The sequence below is a fragment of the Lutra lutra genome, chromosome 18 (assembly GCF_902655055.1).
Source record: "Lutra lutra chromosome 18, mLutLut1.2, whole genome shotgun sequence".
NCBI lineage: Eukaryota > Metazoa > Chordata > Mammalia > Carnivora > Mustelidae > Lutra > Lutra lutra.
This window is the reverse complement of record NC_062295.1, coordinates 32,842,258-32,864,915: the sequence shown is the minus strand read 5'-3', so window position 1 is coordinate 32,864,915 and position 22,658 is coordinate 32,842,258. Positions and strand designations below refer to the sequence as shown.

At 59.0% G+C, this 22,658-nt stretch overlaps 2 protein-coding genes across 4 annotated transcripts in view; one reads left to right on the top strand and one right to left on the bottom strand.

Moving 5' to 3' along the window:
- Window positions 1–2,366, top strand: part of ZAN (zonadhesin) — a 34,363-nt gene extending 31,997 nt beyond the window's left edge. For both annotated transcript variants that reach the window (XM_047714298.1, XM_047714299.1), the window contains 7 exons: window positions 205–344; window positions 769–968; window positions 1,064–1,202; window positions 1,477–1,617; window positions 1,959–2,064; window positions 2,158–2,201; window positions 2,285–2,366. In XM_047714298.1, coding sequence (XP_047570254.1) covers window positions 205–344; window positions 769–968; window positions 1,064–1,202; window positions 1,477–1,617; window positions 1,959–2,064; window positions 2,158–2,201; window positions 2,285–2,325 — 811 coding nt within the window. In that variant the 3' untranslated portion in view covers window positions 2,326–2,366. The remainder of the gene's footprint in view (window positions 1–204; window positions 345–768; window positions 969–1,063; window positions 1,203–1,476; window positions 1,618–1,958; window positions 2,065–2,157; window positions 2,202–2,284) is intronic.
- A 2,190-nt stretch (window positions 2,367–4,556) lies between these two features.
- Window positions 4,557–22,014, bottom strand: EPHB4 (EPH receptor B4). 2 transcript variants are annotated; one of them, XM_047714126.1, is made up of 17 exons: window positions 21,516–22,014; window positions 18,758–18,828; window positions 18,230–18,517; window positions 17,102–17,498; window positions 15,556–15,711; window positions 15,109–15,441; window positions 14,708–14,814; window positions 13,956–14,121; window positions 12,623–12,725; window positions 12,330–12,394; window positions 12,096–12,209; window positions 11,756–12,003; window positions 8,218–8,433; window positions 7,776–7,925; window positions 7,168–7,361; window positions 6,820–6,975; window positions 4,557–5,681 (listed from the first exon to the last, which is right to left on the bottom strand). In XM_047714126.1, the coding sequence occupies exons 1-17, from the start codon at window positions 21,565–21,567 to the stop codon at window positions 5,552–5,554; spliced, it is 2,946 nt and encodes a 981-aa protein (XP_047570082.1). In that variant the 5' UTR covers window positions 21,568–22,014; the 3' UTR covers window positions 4,557–5,551. The 2 variants fall into 2 exon arrangements, with proteins under 2 accessions (XP_047570082.1, XP_047570081.1); XM_047714125.1 differs by having other exon boundaries at window positions 14,708–14,832; window positions 21,516–22,012.
- Between the last annotated feature and the right edge of the window lie 644 nt (window positions 22,015–22,658).

Here is a 22,658-nt window from a genome sequence, read left to right as displayed (position 1 = left end):
CTGCTGCCCATTCTGTGATCCAAGCCCCATTTGGCTCACTTCTTTCTCTTGGTGGCTTCCGTTCCTGGCGATTCCCCTCCCCACACGCTCACACTCATGCACACACACACACACACACACACACACACCCTGCCCGCTGTCTTTCTGCTGGGTCTCCTTGCCTCCCCACCTCTGCCAGCCCCCTAACCGCCCTGCTGCCCCCAGGCACTGTGTGTTTGATCTGTGTGCCGCCCGGAACCCCAGAGAGCAGGAGGAACTGCGATGCCAGGTCCTCAGCGGGTACGCCATCATCTGCCAGGAGGCGGGCGCCGCCCTGGCCAGCTGGCGGGACCACACCCGATGCGGTGAGGCACTGACCTTCCCCAGCAGCTGCTCCCTGACCCTCAAGGCTGGTTCTGCCCCCTGCTCGGCTCTGAGCCCCCGCCCTTGCCCGCCTTGGGCTTCCCGCCTTGTCCTCCATTTCTGACTCCCCGAGGACCCTGTCCTCCCCAGCCAGCCTCCCTCTCAGCCCCGGCCTGGCCCAGGAAGCCTCACCCCAGCCCCGCCCTCCCGTCCCGTTCTAGTTCTTCCCCGGGCCCAGCCTTGCTCTGCCACTTCCTTAGCACACTTTAATGTCAGACCAAAAGACACCCGAAGTCGGTCCCCTCTTCCAAGCTCTGTGTTCTGGTGAATGACTGCGTCCCCCCTCCAGCTGCCAGCCCCCGTGGTCCCCATACCTGTTGGCTCCGCCCCCACCTGGCCACCCGCTCACTCCGACTTTCCTGTCAGCCTTGGCATGTCCAGCCAACACCGTCTATCAGAGCTGTATGACCCCCTGCCCGGCCTCCTGTGCCCACCTGGCGGCCCCTAAGGACTGCGAGGGCCCTTGCGTGGAGGGCTGTGCCAGCCTCCCGGGCTATGTCTACAGCGGTGCCCAGAGCCTCCCCCTAGCCCACTGTGGCTGCACCAGCAACGGAGTCTACTACCAGGTCCGCGCGGGGATGGGGAGGCCCTGCGGGCACAGGAGAGTCAGAGGAGGGAGGAAAGCCAGACTGCCTCCTCCTGGCCCTTCTCCCTTCTGCAGCAGGGTGACAGCTTTGTGACTGAGGATTGCTCTCAGCGCTGCACCTGTGCCCGCTCTGGGGCGCTGCTGTGTGAGCCCCTCAGCTGCCGTGCTGGGGAGATCTGCACCCTGGCGAACCTCACTCGTGGCTGCTTCCGAGGTGAGCCTAGACCTGTCTGGGGCTTCAAGTGGCCCCCGCCTGTGGGGGGTGGATGCTGTGTCCTGTGCCCGAGACCCCTGCTGTCACTGTCAGGAAGTTGGACCACTTAGTCCCGCTCTTTCCTCCTTTCTCAGGAGGGTCCGAGGGAGTGAACAGCTGCTTCCTGTCAGGCACGGGGCTGGGCCTTTTCCTGGCATTAGCTCCCTATGCCCTCCCCTCTCTCTGGCTGTGGGTATCCTTCTAGAACCTTCCATAACCCCGTTTATCCACACAGAAAGCCCGTGTCTGCAGAACCCGTGTCAGAATGACGGGCGGTGCTGGGAGCAGGGAACCCATTTCACCTGTGAGTGTGAACTTGGTTATGGGGGACACCTCTGCACGGAGCCTCGGGATGGGCCAGCCCCTGGAAAGCCAGGTGAGCACTTCATGCCAAGCTCCCAGGTAACTGAGGAAAGGGATTCCAAGGCTGGTCTTTGGGAAGCACTGGCCAAGATGGCAGCCCAGACTCTAGGGGACCAGCAGGATGAACGGGGCCCCTTAACAAGGCTGATGGGAGTTGTGTGTCCAGAAACTCAAAGGGATCCTAGGGGTATGGTGCCAAGGCCTTGGAGCAGCAGCCTTCTGGCGGGAGATCTAGCCACACCCCGTGAGTTAGGGGTGGCCATCCTTTCTGGATGGCCACTTAGGATCCAATGAGTGTCTCCTCCCCCATGCCTTCCTGACCTGTATCCCTACATTCCGTTGCCTGCACCCCAGGGGCATCCAACTTTGTGGCTGTCCTGTTGGGGATGCTTGTGCCTGTGGTGGTCCTGGTGCCCGCAGTGACCAGAGAATGTCTTTCCAGGAAGGGGAGGAGGAGGAGGTGAGTTCTGGGAAAAGGGACGAGCAGGGGTGGGTGGTGATGAGTCAGCAGGGGAGCGGGCACCTACCCTCCTCTGTTCCCCACAACCCCCAGGGAGAAAATGCAGAGCCAGAACAGAGACAGGCTGGCAGACGCTGGTGAGAACCATTCCTGCCCCAGCACCCTGGCGACCGGGAGCCGAGTCTGCCTCTGATACAGGTTTTCTCACTTTTCTCCTCAGATTTTGTTCCAGACCATGTGGTTCAAGTTCCTCAGTTTTGAGTTGTCCTCAAAAAAGGAGAGAGAAAATAAAATTTATTTTTGAAATGTGAATTTCCACGTGATTGTGGTAGAGGAAGGGTCTGTGAGGAGGGCCCTGGGGCAGGAGAGTGGAGTAGGAGGGAGGGACCCAGGGGTGTGGGCGGTTGGGGGAGGCTAGGGCTGGGTGCCCTGCAAAACGTCTGGACAGGAGGAGGGACCGAGGTCTGCCTGTGCTTTGGACAAAGTCGTTTGGGGTTGGGGCGTCCAGCCCTCTGGCTTCTGGGCAACAGGAGAAAAGACTGCATTGTCCATCTTCCCAGAAACCTGGGGCCATGGAAGGTGATCCTGAGGATTCTGACATTTCCGACAATGAGATTAATCACCAGGTGTAGGGTGGGGATGGGGAATGTGGCTTCTTCCAAAGAGCCGACGGCCTGTGACCCTCTGGAGGCCTCCACCTTCTGCATCAGTCCATTTCCCAAAAGGGCACAGGGGTTACTATGGCAATTGAGGGTGGGGTCCAGGGACCCAGGAGTTCAGAGCCCCATCCTAGCAGGAGTGGCCGGCTAACCTCAGCCTGAGGCCAAAGGGCATCTGTTTTGACCCCTCCTGACCCCTCCTCCCGGGTCCCGTGCGTCCCATCAGCCAGATCCCATCAGCCAGGTCCCCTCTTGGGGGTAGGGGCTGGGATATCCTGCTTGGGCCCCAAGAAGGAAAGGAAGGCCACCAGCTGGGGTTGGGGTGGTCAGGATGGAAGACCCCAAGGGACGGGGCAGGTACCAAAGCAGGCAGGACACTGGGTCCTGTGCTTGTTCTCTGAGATGACCCTTGAAGCCCCCTATGTTTAAGGATTTGAGTTCCTAGCTGGGTGGGGAGGGGTCCGCGGAGGAATATATGGCCCCTGACCAGGCTGGCTGCAGGGAGCCCTCTGGAGCTGGGAATGGCTGGAGCACTCAGTGGGTTCTACGAGCTGACTGGTGCTTTAGCCTGGGCATGGGGGGCTCCCTGCTGCACACCTGCCCCCATGTCAGCAACCTTCACCTCCTGTTTGCCCGTTTACCTGTTACTCATTTGTGTCCTGTCATCTTGACCTCTGTTCCTCACCTCAACAACTTAAGGTCACCTTATCTAGCCCAGATATCTGGTTGGCAGGGGAAAGGGCTGGCCTGGGCCGGCATCCTCCAGAGAGACCTCCTCCTCTGGGACCCAGGCCCCCTCCATCTTTGGCAGGAGAGAGTCCCTCCCAGACCCCTTGGGTGTACAAAACATGGGTGATGGTTCATCGAGGGAGGGGACAGAGGATTCCAGAGTATTTGGGACTCCAGAAGAGGTTGCTACAGGTAGGAAACTGCAGACAGGATCACCACCTGGGGTTCCCTAGACTGGGAAGGGCAGCTGTGATTTGGGGTCCTGCACAGACCCCAACACAACAGGGGGCAACTGAGGCAGAAACTGCACGGGCGCCCCAGCTAAATGGCGCTAGCCCCTGCAGGTGTCCCTGGGGGTGAGCAGACTGGGAGGGAAGGAACAGAAGATGGCCACAAAGACTAGCAGGGGCTTGACCCCATTCCTGTCTTCCTGTTTGGGAGGGAGAAGTTGGGGGAAGACACTCAGGTGGTTTCCCCTCCCCTTCCCAAGAGGCTGGGAGAACCTGCCTGGGCAGCATCTTGAAAGAGGGAATTGTCTTTCCAAGACTCAGCCTAGAGCGAGTGAGTGTGAGTGTGTGTGTGTGTGTGTATGTATGTGTGTGCACACACCCGTGGGGGGTCCACATCCCTCATACCAGCTCTCTGCCCCTCCCCCACAGCCCATTCAGCCTCTTCCCCCCATTGCCTCTAAACCAACCCCAGCTGTCCACATCTGGCCCACATCTGTCTCCATCTGAGTGGACCCCCACCCCAGCCAATGCCCCCCACTTCCCCATCAGGGGCTGTAGGGCAGGGCTATAAGCTCAAGGCTTCCCCTGGCCCCCTCCCAGCGCTGGGGAACTGGGCTGGGGAGGGAAGGGGCAGCCCCACCCCGGAGGTGCCCCAGGCTCTTGGCAGAGCCATCTGGAGCCGTTAGAAGCAGCTGCCAATGACTCATCTCCCACTGCCCCCACCCCACCACCTCAAACACACCCTGGGACTGGGAACCAAGCCCGCAGCCCCCCACAGCCCTGTCTCCAGACCTCCGACCCCTCCTCCACACCCAGGCCCCATTCTCCGCAGAAACCTAGTCCATCCCACACTCCCAATCACCTCCAGGACTGCAACGCTTCCCATTTTCTTTTATTTATACAAAAAAAGATTGTTTTAAATATAATTTAAGAATCCCTCCAAGCACCGGTGTCTGTCTCTGGTTTCCACCACCACCTCACCCCCCACACTCCCTCATGGACACAGCTTGGGGCTCCGTGGGGGCAGGACGGTGTCTGGGAGTTGTGGTGGGACCAAGGCACTATTCCGGAAACAGACACGACGATGAGTCCCTGTTTCACCCCAGGGCAAAGGAGGCAATAATAAAACAGGCCCTCCCCACCCCAACACAGATAGTTATGACAAGGACAGGAAAAAAAACAAAACAAGGAACAACGACAAAAAACGGGTGTGGGGGGGGGAGGAAAAATAAGACCAAAACAAAAAATTAAAACTCGAAAACCTTCAATATGAAGGCAGCAGATGGGGGAGGGGCATTTACAAGGGAAAACCGAGTTCGGGAAGACAGCAGCAAGGTCGGGGACATCCGTGTCCAATGATTTTGTCACTGGTCCACGACGCCCCTTCCCGCCTCCCGCCGAGATGCGGCGCGCTCCACTCCGAGCTCTCAGGCTAGTTACCCTCTTCTCTTTGGTCTGCAGGGCAGTGCACTGGCCCTTTGAGGTGAGGAGGGGCACGGGGGCCCTAATTGGGGATCAGAGGGAGGCTGTGGGAATCGAGCCCAACCACCCCTGGGAAGCTGGCAGATTAGAGGCGCTTCCTTTTTCCCTCTGGTCACACCCAATCCTGAGGGAAGGGCTTCCCGCCTGGGGGGCATGTGATGATTTCTACACTCCTATGGCAGAATCCTCAAATCCTGTCTCTCCAAATTGCCGGCTCCCCCCCACCCCCCACCAACGCCCATGGGTTCAAAGTGCAATCCAGTGGGGCCCAGGTATGGTGACCTCTTGGGTCCTCTATCCGGCTCTGCCCAGGAAGAAGGGGAGCTGTGTCCCCAGCTGGGAAGTTCCTGACGCTCCAGAGCCGTGGGACAGACAAGCAGGTGCAGGTCAGTATTGGGGGGCTGGTGCTCCCGACCCGCCTGGGGTTCCAGGCTTGGCCTGGGACTTCATGTGCTGGACACTGGCCAGGATTTTCTTCTGGTGCCCCGCCAGAGTGACTCCAATTCGGAGCAGGTCCCTGGGGAAGGAGGGAGAGAGCTAGGTGAGGCCATAGGGCTCCCGGGGAGGTTGTCTTAGCGCCAGACACCACGCCCCGCCTCTGGAATGTCAGCCAATCAGGAAGGCCGGCAGGGGAGGGGTACGCGTCAGCAGTTGCCAATAGTTGCGGGCAGTTTCCAGATGTTGCAGGAGTTGGAAGAGGTCCTTCTGCGCAGCTGCAGTGGAGGGGCGCAGCAGGGCTGGCCAGAGACGGGAGGTTGCCGGGCTGCAGCTTGGGGCTCCGGCAAGGATTAGGAAAAGGCAGAGAATCAGCGAAGGGGTTGGAATGAAAGAGAAAAGCCCACAAGATGACGGTGGGGGAAGAGGCTGCACAGATTTCTCTAGAGGAGAAAAGAGAAGTCAGAAGGAAAAAGCCCAAAAGACGAAGAGGGGGTGGAGAGGAAGGGGTGGGGCGGAGCGAAAACGAGCTGCCCCCCTCCCCCCATCCTGAGGCCTGGAGCCCGAGATAAGGGAAAACAGCAGAGGTGGGAAATGGAGAGCAGGGACCTGTGTCAGGGCGTCGCTGGAACAAGTCAGGGCGGTGGGGGTGGGGGGTGGGGCATGGCGTGCCCCACTGGGAGACTGCCTCCCGCCCTCCCGGTCCCAGATTTCTCTTCCTTCCCTGTGTTATTCAAACCTGGGCTGCAAAGAGAGCCTGGGAGGGAAATGCGCAGGCCGAGAGGTAGAGAACCAGAGAGGCCAACTAGGGGGACACAGTGCCAGGGAGGCGCTGGAACCATAAAACCATTTAACATTAAAGCTGGAAATGGTCTCCAAAACCCCGTCCAACCTTCTCCTTTTATGGGTGGGAAAGCAGCCAGAGCTGACACTTTGTTAATGTGAGAGCAGGGTCTGGAATGTAGACAGATACACAAGGAGAGATACACAGGGCAGGACAGGAGCAAGATGGCCCGGGGCTGAGGTGGCTCAAGGGGGTGAGGCGGGCCCTGGGCCCTCAGTCCCCAGAGCTGCTGCTTCGGGGTACTCTAGATGACAGAGTTGGCACCAGGAGTTGCCTGCAAAGGTCCCTGCTAAACTGGCAGGCCTAATTCTGGTCCCCAGGTGCCCCGAGACTGCCTGGATCTCAGCCGCCACCTCCAGCCCCTGCCACAACTTACTCAGCGGAGATCTGGCTGACCAGTTCGAAGGAGCCAAAGCCAGCGGCTGCAAAACTTTCTTCGTATCGTCCCATCTTGATGGCTCGAAGCCACTCACCCACCGAGCTAAAAGCGGAGTAGTGAGGCTGCCGCTGGTCCAGGAGCGGGTGTGAGGCCCTGGAAGGCAAGGGTGGGGAGCGGTGTGCTGAGTTCTGGGGCTACGTCAGGGTGGGGACTTTGAGCCACAGACGAAGACAATGGACAATCCCACATACCACCATAGGGCAGGACACTTCTGAGGGGGAGGGTGGGGTGGTTCTCAGGTGGTGGCAGAGTGTGGGAAGGAGGCCTACCCTCTGGGGTCCTCACCCGCTGTTCTCCCTGGCCACGATTTTGAGACTGGCTGGGTTCCGGATCATCTTGTCAAGGGCACTGACCACCTGGGGGAAGCGGGGCCGTGCATTCCGGTCCTTCTGCCAACAGTCCAGCATGAGCTGGTGCAGGGACGTGGGGCAGTCTGGGGGCGGGGGCAGCCGGTAGTCCTGCTCAATGGCATTGATCACCTGGAATGACAGGCACACGCACTGGGTGAGGATCTCCCAGGAGAACAAGGATGCCAGAGGAGCCCCCAGAAGATGGTGACTCAGCAGATGCTGGGACAGGTGCCACAGGCCCCGAGAATGGCAGACTCAGGGTCCTCCTGGCCGAGGTCGAAGCTGGCTGTGGTTTGATGCCCCAGTGGCTCCTGGCCTAAGATCTAGATGAGTAACTTCCCAACCCTGCCCTCCTTCTCCGTGTCCTTCTGTGACCAGACGTGCCGTATCAAAGTCTTGGATACATAGATCAACTCTACTTTGTGCCTCCCTCAATGACCCAACAGTGATGGGCTCTCTGGGGACTCCCACTCCTCCCAACACCCCATACCCCCACATGAGAGAACATTCCAGGAAAGCTTCGTAGGACCACAGGACACTTACATCCTGATTGCTCATGTCCCAGTATGGTCGTTCCCCAAATGACATGACCTCCCACATCACAATTCCGTAGCTCCAGGCGTCACTAGCAGATGTGAACTTCCGGAAGGCAATGGCCTCGGGGGCTGTCCATCGGATGGGAATCTTTCCGCCCTAAAGATATAAGAAGAAAAGGTGAGCTAAGGGACTCAATGGACCTAGGCATCCTGCCCCCACCTCTCCCTTTCCCCCAGGCTCCCTTTCTTTCTGGGACTCAGACACACAGCTCCTTAACTCTGTTCTTTTCCTAGACACTGGAAGTCGGGTTCCCTAAGCTGACCACCCGCCCCCTCCACAGTCTGTGCCTACATCCCGTCCCTGAACCAGAGCTGTCAACCCCTCCACCTCCCCACCTGGCCCACCTGGCCCTAAGAACTGAGTTCAGACGCAGGTCCCCTGGCCTCACCAGAGAGCTCGTGTAGGTGGGATCAGAAGAGTTCTCCTCCAGGAACCGGGAAAGCCCGAAGTCCGACACCTTGCAGACGAGGTTGCTGTTGACCAGGATGTTGCGGGCGGCCAGGTCTCGGTGGACGTAGCTCATCTCGGCAAGGTAGCGCATGCCCGAGGCGATGCCCCGCAGCATGCCCACCAGCTGGATGACCGTGAACTGCCCATCGTTAAGCTGGAGATTGGACAAGGGAGAGGGCAAGGTCAGGACCGCTCACCCGCCCTTCCCCCTGCCCTCCGCGCTCTGAACCCGATCTACCACTCGCAGACCCATCTCATTCATGCTCCCGTGCATGGCAGGCCTGCTGACTTCCCAGGCAAGCCCTTTTCTCTTCTCTTACCCTTCCTGAGCTCCCTCAGCTCTCGATGCACTAACGTGACAGGATGCTTAAGATTCTGAGGAGGGGCGCCTGGGTGGCTCGGTTAGTTAGGGGTCCGACTCTTGATTTTAGCTCAGGTGATGATCTCAAGGTCGTGAGATCGAGCCCCGCGAGGGACTCCAGGCTCAGCCCAGAGTCTGCTGAATCTGCCTCTCTCCCCCTGCCTCTGCCCCTCCCCTCCAACCGCTCTCGCTCATGCACGCGCTCTCAAATAAATAAATAAATAAATAAATAAATCTTTGAAAAAAATTGTTGTAAAGAGATTACGTTGGGGCACGTGGGTGGCTCAGTGGGTTAAAGCCTCTGCTTTCAGCTCAGGTCATGATTCCGGGGTCCTGGGATCGAGCCCCGCGGGAGTCTGCTTCCCTTCTTCTCTCTCTGGCTGCCTCTCTGCCTACTTGTGATCTCTGTCTCTCAAATAAATAAATAAATTCTTTATAAAAAGAAAAAAGATAGTCACATGAGCACCTCGAAAATGTTAAAAAAAAAAAAGAGAGAGAGATTACGTTAACATTTTCTTCTATGTACTCTAGCACGGAGCTCTATATCCAGGGCGTACTCAACAAATGCTTATGATCTAGTATGTTCATTTTACGCGCTATAGGGCAGCAACAGTTTGGACAGTCGGAGCGTGCTTGGAGCTACCTGTCTACAGGCGCAGATGCATCGGGGCCAACCCAGAGCAAACTTGCTCGGCCTTCTTGGACCAGCTGTGTGTAGCTTCCAAGAGCAGTGAAACACGGGTGTGATCAATGACCACAGCCCCAAAACCAAGACCAAAAGCTTGACCTTGACCTCGACAGAGTCTGCTCTCACCAGATAAGCTAGCCAGTCACAGTGAAAGAATCCCATACTCTGGGTTCAGGAAACACCCAGGGGACCCTTGGCAGCCAAGCAGGGTGAGGGACAGAGTCCAAAACCCGAATCTTGAATCCATCCTCCAAGCCTGCACCTACCCCAGCCTTGAATCTCAGCTTGTGGAAACACCGCTGGCCAGATGCTCAGGGCAGACCCTGGAGTCTGTGATCCCTCTCCCCATTACCAGTCCAGTCACTTAAAATCCAGCAGCAGGTTCTGTCTCCAAAACATGCTCCGAATGCAGCCACTTCTCCACATCCCTCTACAACCCTCACACCCCGAAGGACTGCAAGTCTTCCCACTGGCTCCTGGCTCTTGGTCCCCAGCACCACCAAACGGAGCTCCTGAAATCACCCCTCTCCAGCTGAAATCCCTTGGCAACCCCTTGAACTTCTAATCAAATCCAAATTCCTTAAGGGCACAAGGCTCATGGGGTCTGACCACTATGTACGTCAAAATGTACCACTGTTCCTCTGCTCGGGCCAGTTTTACCGGCGTTTCTTCCTTCCTTCCTTCCTTTATTTATTTGACAGAGAGAGAGATCACAAGTAGGCAGAGAGGCAGGGAGAGAGAGAGGGTGAAGCAGGCTCCCTGCTGAGCAGAGAGCCTGACGCGGGGCTCGATCCCAGGACTCCGGGATCATGACCTGAGAGGAAGGCAGAGGCTTTAACCCACTGAGCCACCCAGGAGTCCCATTTACTGGCCTTTCTGCCTTTTGTTTTGCTTTAAAGACTATTTACTTATATATTAGAGAGTATACAAGTGCACATGAGCAGAGGGAGGCGCAGAAGAGGCAGAAGAAGCAGACTCTCTGCTAAGTGGAGAGCCCAATGCGGGGCTCGATCCCAGGACCCGGGGATCATGATCTGCGCCAAAGGCGGACACTTTGCCAACTGAGCCACCCAGGTGCCCTTGACCTTTCTGCCGTTCAACCTGTCCACTCTGGTTCCCCCACCATGCTTCTCCTCCATCTGTTCATGGTTGGCTCTTTCCCAGACACACAAAGGTCGGTTCTTCTAGAATAAATCCCCTCCCCCTCCGGGCAACAGGACCTTTGTCTGGTACCAACGGAACAGACCGTTGTGTCGACGGTGGAGGGTCCGCTGTCATCACACTACCGGGGCCCGCCTTGGCAGCTCTCCTGATGACAGCCAGGAAGCCTGTCTCCGATGGGGTGCTGTGCAAGGCACACAGCACCCCGATGTAGGCAGGCCATGGATATTGATTTTTGGACTTATCAAAACATTAGATCTATCTTCTCCTAACTAGAGAAACACGTTAACCAACCCCACAGGGAAAAAGCCGATCGATCTAGAAGGCAACACACCATTCAAGGGGCTCAGAGGCCCAGCTTTTCAGCATGTCAGTGTCATAACAAGGGACTGTTCCTGGATGTCAAAGAGGCTCAAAGAAATGACCACTGGGTCCCATGCTTGATCCGGAACTGGATCCTGGTTTGCAGAAACCGGGAGGAAGAGACACGTGGGGGGACAGCCAAGGAAATGTGAGTAGCGACTGGGGACTGAATGATCCCACGGAAAAGTCGCACTTCTGTTAAACGCAATGTCGTTTTGCTCTGCAGGACGACGTTTTGATTTTTTTAAAAAATGATGTATAGTAATGTGGAAAAATAAAATAATACCCAGGAAAACCTGTTCAAGTGACAAAATATGCTTTGCCCAGCATCTCAAGCCACTTCCCCAAACTGTTTTTTAAAACCTTGTTTAGGGGGTGCCTGGGTGGTTCCGTGGGTTAAGCCTCTGCCTTCAGCTCAGCTCATGATCTCAGGGTCCTGGGATCAAGCCCCACATCGGGCTCTCTGCTCAGCGGGGAGCCTGCTTCCCCCTCTCCCTCTACCTGCCTCTCTGCCTACTTGTGATCTCTGTCAAATGAATAAATAAAATCTTAAAAAAAAATAAATAAAAATAAAAGCTTGTTTGGCGACTTGTCTCCTCTGTTACACTGTCAAGGGCAGCGATGTTCATGGCTTGATTCCCAGGACCTAAGGAGAGTGGCTGAAGTACCAGAGGGTGCTCAGGAAGTACTTATCAAGGGGACAAAGGATCACCCCTCCAAATCCTGGGTCCGCCAGCCCCACAGATGGGCCATTTCCACTCATGGCCGCAGGAAAAGCCAGTGCCAGAAACTCCAGCTGTGCTAGAGGGAGGACGAGGGGCACAGGGGGGGTATGACGTGCACCCCAGCATCCGTCCTGGTTCTGAGCTCCTTGGCTGTGCCGGGGGTGGGCAGGGGGCTCACCCGCAGGAAGGAGTCCAGGGCGCCGTTCTCCATGAACTCGGTGAGGATCATGACGGGCACGCTGTTGGTGACCACGCCCTCCAGACGGATGATGTTGGGGTGCTCGAACTGGCCCATGATGGAGGCCTCACTTAGGAACTCCCGCCGCTGCCGCTCCGTGTAGCCGCCTTTCAGGGTCTTGATGGCCACACAGCTCTCCTTCTTCCCCGGGGCCTTGAGCCGCCCCCGGCACACCTCGCCAAACTCGCCTTCGGGAAGGATGCTGAGGGTCAGCCCTCCTCTGCTCGCTGACCGGCAACCCCCTTCCCCGTACTACCTCTGCACCCATCTCCCCTCTCACCTGCGCCGATCACCTCCTCGATCTTGACGTAGGAGACATCGATCTCCTTTGCAAATTCCCGTACAGCCTCATTGGGGTCTTCGTAAGTGAAGGGGTCAATGTAGACCTTAGTACCTGAAGAACCACATGCGGGGTCCCGTTAACCAAGAGACAACCTCCCCTGCACTCCGAGGCCCGATTCTGGGCTCACCGCTCCTTCCCCAGCCCCGCATCCCTCGGCATATGCCTACCCACCGTGCCCGATGAGATACTGTCCGTGTTTGTCTGAGTACTCGGCTTCCCTCCCGCTGCTCTGCTTCCTGAGGCCGATGGGAAAGAAAAGGTAAACGGAATCACCCACCTCTGTGTTTCCAGAGGGACAGGACGGGGCGGGGTGGGGCGGGGGAGGAGGAGCGGGGATCAGAGAAGCTTCCAAGAGAAAACAACTATCCTGGGGCATGCAGGGATACTCGCTGACAGCAAGAGGGCAGGAGGCTGTCTACACCCGCCCTCCTCCCAAGGGCCTCCGGGTGCCCCAGAGTGCTCACCTGAGGCAGAGAACAGCAATGACAATGACCACCAGGACCAGCACCACACCCACGACGGCCGTGCCTGCGATCAGGGCCAGCTGCTCCCGCCAGCTCTCGTTCTCTGGGGGAGAAAAGCTGCGATCAGAAGAAGCCGACGGGCCCCGGGGACCCCACACCAGCCCTCAAGGCATGAGTTGTGTTCCCCTGAGAACAGGCCCCCGGCAGTGGGGCAGGTGCAGGAAAGCACCACGGTTTCCAAATTGCTTTCCACCGGCGTGGGCTCCTGCGAAGTCCCTCCGGGAAAAGGAGGAAGTTTCCCAACCTCGTTACGGCAACAGCGGGTTTCATTTCGTTCAGTTATAAATACTGGTGGCCACAGGAGGCCCCAGGGGCTAAAAACGACAATGTCTGTAGTCAAAATGTGGAAATAACCCAGATGTCCGTCAACAGATGAATGGATGAAGAGAACACACTAGCACCACACAATGGACTATTTCCAGCCGTAAACGGTGTGAACTACACACCCCAACACGGATAGACCATGCGGACCCTGTGCCGAGTGGAGGAAGAACCCGGTCCATTTGTGTGAATGTCCAGAATGGGCAAATCCAGAGACAAAAGTAAGGCAGTATTTGCCGGGGGCTGGGGGTGATTGAAGGGGTGTCTCTTTTTGGATGCCAAAACGTTCTACAAGTAATTGTGGCGATGGCTGCACAGCTCTGGACAGGCCAAAAGCCACTGAATGGTACTCTTTAAAGGGTGAGTTGTACGGTGTGTGAACCACGTCTCAAAACTGCAAAAAGGTTTAGAAAGCCACTGGGCCAACAAGCGTACTACAGCCAGCGGGTGTTGGGGCACCTGGGTGGCTCAGGGAGTTAAGTGTCTGCCTTCAGCTCAGGTCATGATCTCAGTGTCCTGGGATTAGTGGGCTTCCTGCTCAGCAGGGGCTCTGTTCCTCCCTCTGCTTATGCTCACTCTCCCTCTCGAATAAATAAGATTTTTAAAAAAAATCTTTAAAAAAAAAAAAAAATGAACAGGTGTCACATCAGTTAGTCCTTGGAGCCCTTGGGAGAGAGACCTCGTGGTATCTCCAACTGGGGAGGAGAGAAGGGGCTATAGGTTTGGGCTTCTGCTGAGAGCCACACAGCTGGAACGCGACTGGGCAGGCTTTCCCTCCCACTGTTGGTTTTGGCGTCTGCAGCCGATGCTCCCCTCACTAGGCCAAAAGGCCCCGTGGTTGACAGAGGGGAGCGTGGGAATGTACTTTAGGGGTCCTCCAAGGGCAGAGGAAAGGCCTCCCGTGCAATGGAGGGGCAGCGCCCCTGCCCATGCCCTGCCCCCCCAGGCTCACCGTCCAGCTGGGTCTGGCTGTGGTGCTCCTGGCCGAAGGGCCCGTAGCCGGCCTCGGAGCGTGCTCGCACCTGGACCAGGTAGCTGGCCCCCCGTTTCAGCCCCCGCAGCTCGGCCCGGTTTTCCGACGTCTTCAGGAACCGCACGCTGCTGGGGCCCTCGGTGCCCTGTCCAGGGGGAGGAGGGGCCAGCCGTAAGCCAGGGCCCCCCGGTTTCCACTGCTCTTCCCACCTCTCCCAGCCCCCCGCCCTGACCCTGTGCCCCCAAGACTTGCATCCTGGTGCCACTATGTGGCAGGTGAGGCCTGCTGGCTGTTGGGCTTTCATTATAGCATTAATCCTTTCCGCAGTTCTGTGGGGTTGGTACCATTACTGTAACCGTTTTACACCGGGGATGTTGAACTCTGAGAGGCCAGGGGCTGGCCCAAGCTCACACAGCTAGTACTTGGCCCAGGTGGACTTCAAACACCTCTCAGTGGGTTAAAGCCTCTGCCTTCGGCTCAGGTCATGATCCCAGGGTCCTGGGATTGAGCCCCACATCGGGCTCTCTGCTCAGCGGGGAGCCTGCTGCTCCCCGCCCCCACACTCCCCACTGCATACCTCTCTGCCTACTTGTGCTCTCTGTCTGTCAAATAAATAAATAAAATCTTAAACAAACACAAAAAACCACCTCACAGGAGCCCAGAATTTAGCCAGCCCCCGGAACTTGTCCCACTGTCAATCCCAAACCCCGAGGGTGCCGTCCCACTCTCACCTTCTCGTGGTACTTGACCTCGTAGTCCAGCACGGCCCCACTGGGTGCCCGGGGAACAGCCCACGCCAGGCTCAAGCTGCTGGGTGACGACCGCGTCACCCGGATGTCTGACACGGGGGGTGGTACTGTGAGGGAGAGGGTATTTGCACATGGCATGTCTGGCCCTGATCTTTCCCAGCTCTGCCTCTGCTGGCTACACTCGTCTCAGCTGTTTCAAGAGCTCCCTCTGACCCTCTCTGCCCCATCCTGAAGTCTGCACCTCTTTTCACTCTTCTGTCTGCCTCTCAGCCTGACCGTCCATGCTTCCCGGCGACCCCAGGGTTCCCCGCCACTGTCTTTTCCCCCTCAGCCCTGTAGGCTGCCCGCCTCCCTCCCGGCCGGCCACTGTCTCCCCATCTCACCCTCACGGTCAGTGGTGACATTCACAGCCTCAAACGGGACCGGCCCGGTGGCTAAGGAGGACACCCCATTCAAGGCGGTGACCTCGAAGGTATAGGTGAAATCTGGACGCAGCCCGCGAACCGCCACCCAGGGCTCCACAAGGTCCCGGGGGCCAGGGTCGAAGGTCAGGTCTCCTCCGCAGGGGGTACAGGACCCCCCAGGGCGGCACTCCCGGCAGCGCAGCGCATAGGTGAGATCCTCTCGGCCCCCAGACTCGAGGGGGGCACTCCACTCCAGGCGCAGGGAGGAGCCGTTCAGACGGGGAACCACGCTTCTTGGAGCAGAGGGCGGCGCTGCGGGACACCAGGGAGTCAGAGGTTGACCCGATCACCAGGGAGGGACAGCGGGGCACCCAGGAGTCCTCACCGGGCGTCCACCCACCACCTGAGGGGTCACCCGTCACTCACTGGTACAGGGGGCACCCCGGAAGTCCGTGCGGGCCCGAAAGTACCCATTGCGGCACTGGCAGGTGGAGGAGCCAATGGTGTTGGAGTGGCTGTTGGCTGGACACGGCTGGCAGGACCCCTCTCCAGACAAGGGCTTGAAGGTGCCTTGGGTGCAGGCTGGAAAAGACCACGGGCATCAAGAACATGCATCAGAAACATTCAGCTGCTCCCAAGGTTGCATGGGATGCAAAGTGGGGTGCAGGGAGGGAAGAGGTCAGAACCCGAATGTCTAAGAGAAGAAAGAGACCCTCCGTTCAGATCAGGGATTCTAAGCTTTGTTAATCTCAAACCCCCACCACCACCACCGATCACCCTGTTGCCGTCTGGTAAAACCCACAGACCCCTGCTCAGAAGTCTGTTTTTAAACGCACGTCACAGGGAGTGCCTGGGTAGTTCAGTTGGTGGAGTGTCTGCTTTTGGCTCAGGTCATGACCCCAGGGTCCTGGGATCGAGCCCCACATCGGGCTCCCTGCTCCGCGGGGAGTCTGCTTCTCCCTCTCCCTGTCCCTCCCCCTGCTCGTGTGCACGCGCACGCTCTCTCTCTCCTACAATAAAATATTCAATAAACAAACAAATGCACACCAGAAAACACACAGATCACAAAGGAAACCAAGTGAACTGAAATACAATGACCAAAACATGAAGAAAGCAAGTTGGTGCCACAGAGCCGTGTGCATTTCTTTATTTACACGGTAAGAGGCCAGTCTAAGGGGCCGCTGTAATACTGAACATGTGAGAGGCCAAAAAGAGCATCCTGACACCATCTCTAACGAGCTAGGAAAATAGCCATAATCTGAAGGATGTGCAAGTCTCAGGTCCTGCTGTGACTGCTGGTCTCTGTCACTGTCATTCAATTTCAGGAGAAAATGAGCAACAATAAGGTCATTTTTTTTCTCTCTATAAAAGTTCACAGATCTCTTACGTTCTACCTACAAAACCCAGGTTTGTTTTTTTTTTTTTTTTTTTTTAGTATTTTATTTATTTATTTGACAGACGGAGATCACAAGTAGGCAGAGAGATAGTGGAGAGAGAGGAGGAAGCGGGCTCCCTGCTAAGCAGAGAGCCCGATGTGGGGCTCGATCCCAGGACCCTGAGATCAATGTCCTGAGCCCAAGGCAGAGGCTTTAACCCACTGAGCCACCCAGGCGCCCCAAAACCCAGGTTTTGAACTCCTGCTCTAGAGAAACAGCTGAGTGAGAATTCAGAACTAGGGAGTTAGTGGAAACCCATATGAACAAGAGATAGAGACCATGGTGCCTTTGTCCCCAGAGCCCGGCAAAGCGCCCCCATCCTGAGAACAGCCCTGGTGTCCAGAAAGCGGTTGCACAGTTAGGAGAAAGAGGGTACAAGAGCTCGGATTGAAGCTGGGGGCTCTGAAAACAGGCCCTCCGCGTGCCCCTGAGAACCAAGAATGTTCCAAATGGCAATGTAAGTGGGTCCAAGAGCGGGGTATAGGATCCTCCCTGCGTGGATGGACAAGCTTTCCAGGAAAGACGCCAGCCCTCACCTCTGCACCGGGTGTTCCCCTCGACGGCCTCGAAGCCCGCAGCACAGCTGCACCCCGTGACCGGCTGCTCGGCCCACTGGCCATCCTCCCGGCAGTACAGGCTGGGGCTGGGGCCAGGGGTGGGGACGGCGTCAGCCACGCAGCTCCCTGCCACAGGCACCACGAGCTCCCGAGGCACGGTCTCTGGGAAGTGGGTGAGGTTCACAGTCAGCTGGGCGCACTTCTTGTAGAAGAGATGCAGGGACAGCAGGGCCATGCAGGCTCCCTGGTCCTGGAAGGCCAGGTAGAAGCCAGCCTTGGTGAGTGGGCCCAGACGCAGCGTCTTGACGTTGACCTTGCCGGTTGCCTCGGCTCCAGGACGCTTCCGGGTCAGGTGCTCAGCGGCCACTGTGTCCACCTGCCAGGTGAGGGAAGAGTATTCGTTGCCGCGGTCCTCCACTCCCCACGGACCGGGTAGGTGGACTGTTTTCCTCTTCCCAGCTCACCCTCTCCCTGAGCGCCTCAGCTCCTGTTCCAGAGCCTTCTCTCTACCTTTCCCAGGGTCCCCTTTCCTGCAGGCCCCAACGTTACCCATTAATGCTTGCTCAGCTCCTACGATGTGTCCAGCCTCTGTCCCGCACCCCCTTTCTGTTCAGTCACTCATCCCACACCCACTCTGGGCCAGGCCCTGCACTTGGAGCCAAGGGAACCGAAACGAAAGAAACAGGTTATGTTAAAGGCATGATGAGACCTATGACAGCAGAGACCCCAGGGCGGGCACCATAGCAGGGATGTCCTGGGGGAGTTAAAGCTTTCAAGACAAGTAGGAATTAGGTAGAAGACCCAGGAAGAAGGCGTTCTGGGGTGAAGCATCGGTTGACACTAAGGAGAGGTGTCTGAAGGACAAGGTGTACTCAGATCAGAGAAGGGCGGAGGGTGGCCCAGACGACTGCTCCTAGGGAGCCATGGGGGCCCTACTCGAGACTCGCGACTGCTCCACGCAGCAGACCACCTTCTTCCCTCCCCGGACTGCAGCCTCCTGCTTCCAGACCCCAGTGCCCCTGCGCAGGGCCTTGGAAACTCATCCGCTGCTCCTAGACCGCGCAGACCAGCGTGGGGGCGGGGGGGGGGGGCCGGGCGCTGGGGTACCTTGATGTAGGGGTTCTCCATCCAGGCTGGCGTGAAGGCTGTGGCTGTGTCGGCATCACTCTCGAAGTAGAAGACAGTGAAGGTCTCCTTGCAAGAGCGCCCGGCCCTCGACAGGGAGAGGCACTCGAGCATGGTGAAGCGGAGCGTGGCATACACGTGGACGGCGCCTCGGCGTGGGACCCAGCCGGTGCGCAGCCAGTGGGCCAGGCCTGGCGCCCGCTGCACGTCGCACACCTCGTAGGTCCGCACACTGTGCTGTTCCTCATCCAGGCCGCTCAGCTCCTCCCACTGTGGGGAGAAGGGGGTCAGCTCGGGGGTGGGGGAGGGTCGGTGGGAGGCTGTCTGTCATAGATCCAGGAGGGGCTAGAGGAAGGGGACCTCTGAGAGCAAGGGCTCAGAGGATATCTGCCCCAGCTGCTGGGATGTGGGGGGCTGGTGGCGTGCCCAGCAATCCAGCGCCCATACACCCTTGTCCTTCCTCCTCCTTGGGTGTCCCTCCAAGCCCTGGCTTCTGGGCCCAGCTCTTACCTGCCCCTCCACCTGAGGGAACGTGACCCACTTCAGATCGGCAGTTTCCAGTTTTGTGTTCAATAGGGTCTCTAAGACAGACAGACAGACAGTTAGCACAGGAAGACCAGATCCCTGGGAACTGATTGAGGCAGGTGCATCCTCCAAGCTGGTGGAACTGAGCCGAGAGATGAAGGGGGGGGCAAGCCATGCCCTCTGCTGCCCCCTTTCTCATCGCTGTTTCTGAGTGCCCACCCCACCCCTCCCAGTGGGCAGGCACTGGGCTGCCCCCGCTCAGGTCTCCCAGATCTAAGTGTCTGAGAACCGCTGTGCCCTGAAGAGAGGGGAAGAAGGGCAAACAGCTCAGACAGGGATAAACTAGAGCCACGACCTGGCCTGACCCAAGGAGGGCAAATAACTGTAGGCACCGCGGGGGGGGGGGGGGGCAATCCCCTCCTTCCAGGGCCTACTTCCTTGACACTCCACTCGGCAGTCCCTGCCCCCAACCCAAATCCTCCGCTTCCCACTCCCCTCTTCCAGGCCCACACCCCCTTTTCAGACCAAACCCTCCAGTCCTTCAGATCCCCGAGGGTGGTACTCAGCTCCCAATGCCCAGCCCTGCCGCCCCCTCCCCCTGGCCCCCCGCCAAGAGCTCTCGCTGCTGTCAGAGGAGGAAGTGCTGGAGGCCAGGACGCTTGGGTTCCCGCCCTGGCCCCTGCCTGCAGAGGCCTCACATCTGGATTTGGTTACGGGAAGGAAAAGGGGAGGAGATTTTAGGGGTGTGTGTACGGAGGGGTTGAACACACCTGGCTCCGCTCTGGTCTCAGGGGAGGGGTGTCGAGGGAGGGGTGGGGCTGTGGCGGAAGGGGGGATTAGGAGAAACATCACAGCCCCTGGCAGTGGAGGGTGGAGGGAGGGCAGGGGAATCCCCCGGGGGGCCAGTGCCATGTGGGGGGCCCCCCAGGAGAGCCAGCAGCACACCTGGGACCAGGTTCCCCCAGCCTCACTCCCCGCTCCCACTGCTGCTCCGTGGGGGCTGCGGGAGAAAAGGGAAGGGAAGGTGGGTGGGTGGGGTAGCCTCCTTCCAAGGACCAAGTAATGTTCCCACAAGGGCAAAGGGTCAGGACGGACCCCGGCCAGGCTGAGGTGAGGCCTGGGCTCCCCGGGGGTGGCAGGAGCCAGCCCGGCACGCTGGGGACAGGATGCCCGGGTTCTGGGAAGGGGGTGGATAGAGGCCGCCGTCTCCACCCTCCATTGTTCCTGGCTGGATAGTGTTTTCCTGTCTCCAATTCACACACTGTCTGTTTCGGGGCAGTCCTCCGCACACTCTGAGCGACTCATTTTCTCTCCTCCTATCTCTCGGGCTCAGAGAGCCTCCATCTGTCAGTTCTTCTGCCTCTCACCCTCCCCTGCCCTCTGGCCACCTCCTTTTCTGACCGTCGCCATCCCTCCTCCGTTTTTCACCTCCCACCTTTCACCTTCACGGGCACATGCAGCCGCGGGCAGGTTACTTAACGCCTCTTTAAGTCTCAGTTTCCCTATCTGTAAAATGGGGGCAATGATCCGTCCCACCTTAGGGCTGCTGGGAAGGTGAACATGTAAAGCGCTTAGTGCAGGCCTCAGGCTTGGAAAGCACTTAGGTAGCCGCCTGGAAGCCTGACCCCCTTTCTCCTTCACCTCTTTCCCTCCCTCTCACCATACTTCGCCCTGGGGTGGGGGGTTCTCTCCCCACTTTGCCGGCCTTCCTCCCAGTAATTGCCCCTTCTGTCTCCTAGCCAGGCAAGGGTCTCCTCTCCCCATGCCCAGCCTTTGATCCCCGGCCCAGAGCAGCACTGCCCAGTCTGGGGGAGTGGGGTTTCTAACTGCCTTTGATCCCACCTCCTCAGCAGCCCCCCCAGAGACCCTTTTGATTCCAGGCAGTGAAGGAGGGTAAGGAGGCAGCTTATTGAGAGGAGATTAGGGCTGTAGGAGGAGGGTTTATAGGGCTCTTGGCTCCCCCTCTAGGGGGTGCAAGGAGGGAAAAGACGCATGGATGAAGAAACATGCGGGGGGGACACAGAAAAATCAGAAATTTAAAGAGATCTGTAGTTAGGCTAAGTTCAGGTGCCACGGGGACTGTGAAGGTCAGTTTCTGCTGGCCCATAGGGCTGGAGAAAGGGACTCAGGCCGGACTCTGGCAGGGCTGGGGGTCTAGACAGCATTTAAAGGGCTGGGGTGCAGCCTGGGGAAACCAGGGAGGGGGCCTCACTGCAGCAGAGGCAGTGGCTTTGGGGGAGATCTGGGCGACCCGAGAGTTAGCACAGATGGTGGCCGGCCTGCCAGGGGCCCAGGAAACTGCAGCATCAAGGTGTGAACGCGGAGGAATGGGGGTTGGGGGCATTTTTCTGGCCTAGCACAAAGTTCTGCCTTGTCTGCAGTTCCTCCAGAAACGTTTCCTCGTGTTTGGCAATGGTGGGAAGAAGGACAGAAACTTCCCAGAGATCGGAGTAAGGAGAAAAGCCGAGGCTGCCAAAGGCGTACAGAATCAGGGCTAAGAGTCTGGGAAGCCGGGGCAGGGGCACATCCCGGGACCGAGCTCCACTCCTTCTCTTTCCCAAACAAAAGAAAACTCCACTCCCCGCTGGGCCGCCTCCTCCCCGCCCCCCGCCCGGTCTAGCACTATTGGTCCGAAGTGTTCAGGGTTGGGGTGCCGGGCTACGGGCAGAGAGGCCGACCTTTTTACTTCGAGGCCCAACTTTGGGGGCCCCTGGAGTGCCGGGGTGCCCCCTGGGAAACTCACCTTCTAAGGCGGCGGCGAGCGAAGCCCAGCAAAGCAGAGCCCGGAGTTCCATGGCGCCGCCTCTCTCGGGTTGGATCCGATCCGAGTTTGGGGGGCACTAGCCCCCCCAGGTCTGAACCACCACCCCCCCCGAGAGGGCAGACGCCGACTCCCCGCGCGGGACTCTCGGTCGGGGCCCTCAGCGCGGGCCCATGCGGGCGCGCCCGGCACCGTCAAGGGGCGGCGGCACCCAGGTGTGGCCCCGCGTCCCCGCCGCGCGCGCGGGCGGGCGGGGGGCGTCTTCGCACTGGCTGCGCCGGGCGGGCGCAGAGCGAGACGTGGCTGGAGTCGGGGTCCCTCCGGGGCCTCGGGGTCCCGCCCCGGCTGGCTGGGGGGTGGTCCGGCCGTTCGCGGTCTCCCCCCCTCCCCAGAGCGGTGCTGCTCGCGCCGCCGGGCCGAGTGCGCTCCGCGCCGGCCGGGAGGGTGGGAGCAGAGCGGGAACGGAGCGGGAGGGAGGGAGACTGCGGCGCGGGGCCGGACGGGCCGGGGCTGGGACGGGTTGCGACTGGGCCGGGCGGCGCCTGGCGGAGGAGGGAGGGGCGCGCGGGGGTGCGGGGAGCTCCCCCCTCCCCCAGCCCGGGCTAGGCGTGCGGGCCGGGGCGCGCTGATTGGAGCGCGCGCTGCTGAATAATTCATGAGGGAAGCCGAGTTGGGGCGCCGAGCGGAGCAGGTCGGGAAGTTGGGAGAAAGTTTGGAGAAGGGGGAGGGGCGGCGGGCGCGGAGCCCGAGCCTGGGGACCGCCCAGACGTGCACGGTGGCCGGGTCTGCGCGTGTCGGGGCCGGGGCCCAAAGACCCCCGGGGCAGGTCCCAACCGAGCACGCAGCAGGCAACGGAGAAGCACATCCAGCCGCACCGAGGGCCTCCCGGAGGTGCGCGTAGACGTACACCGCGCCCTCGAAGCCCGCTCCAACCTTCCCGCGGACTTCGGATTCTACTTCTGGATGTGCGCACCACCCCACAGTTGGCGCAGGGGACCATGTTTGGGGGAATCTTTTGAGGATGGAGGGTGGCGCGTTGTACCCCGAGGCAGCGACCCCAGCTTAGATGACGCTGGAGCGAACGTTCACACAGTCATTCAACAAACATTAGGTACATAGCGCAGG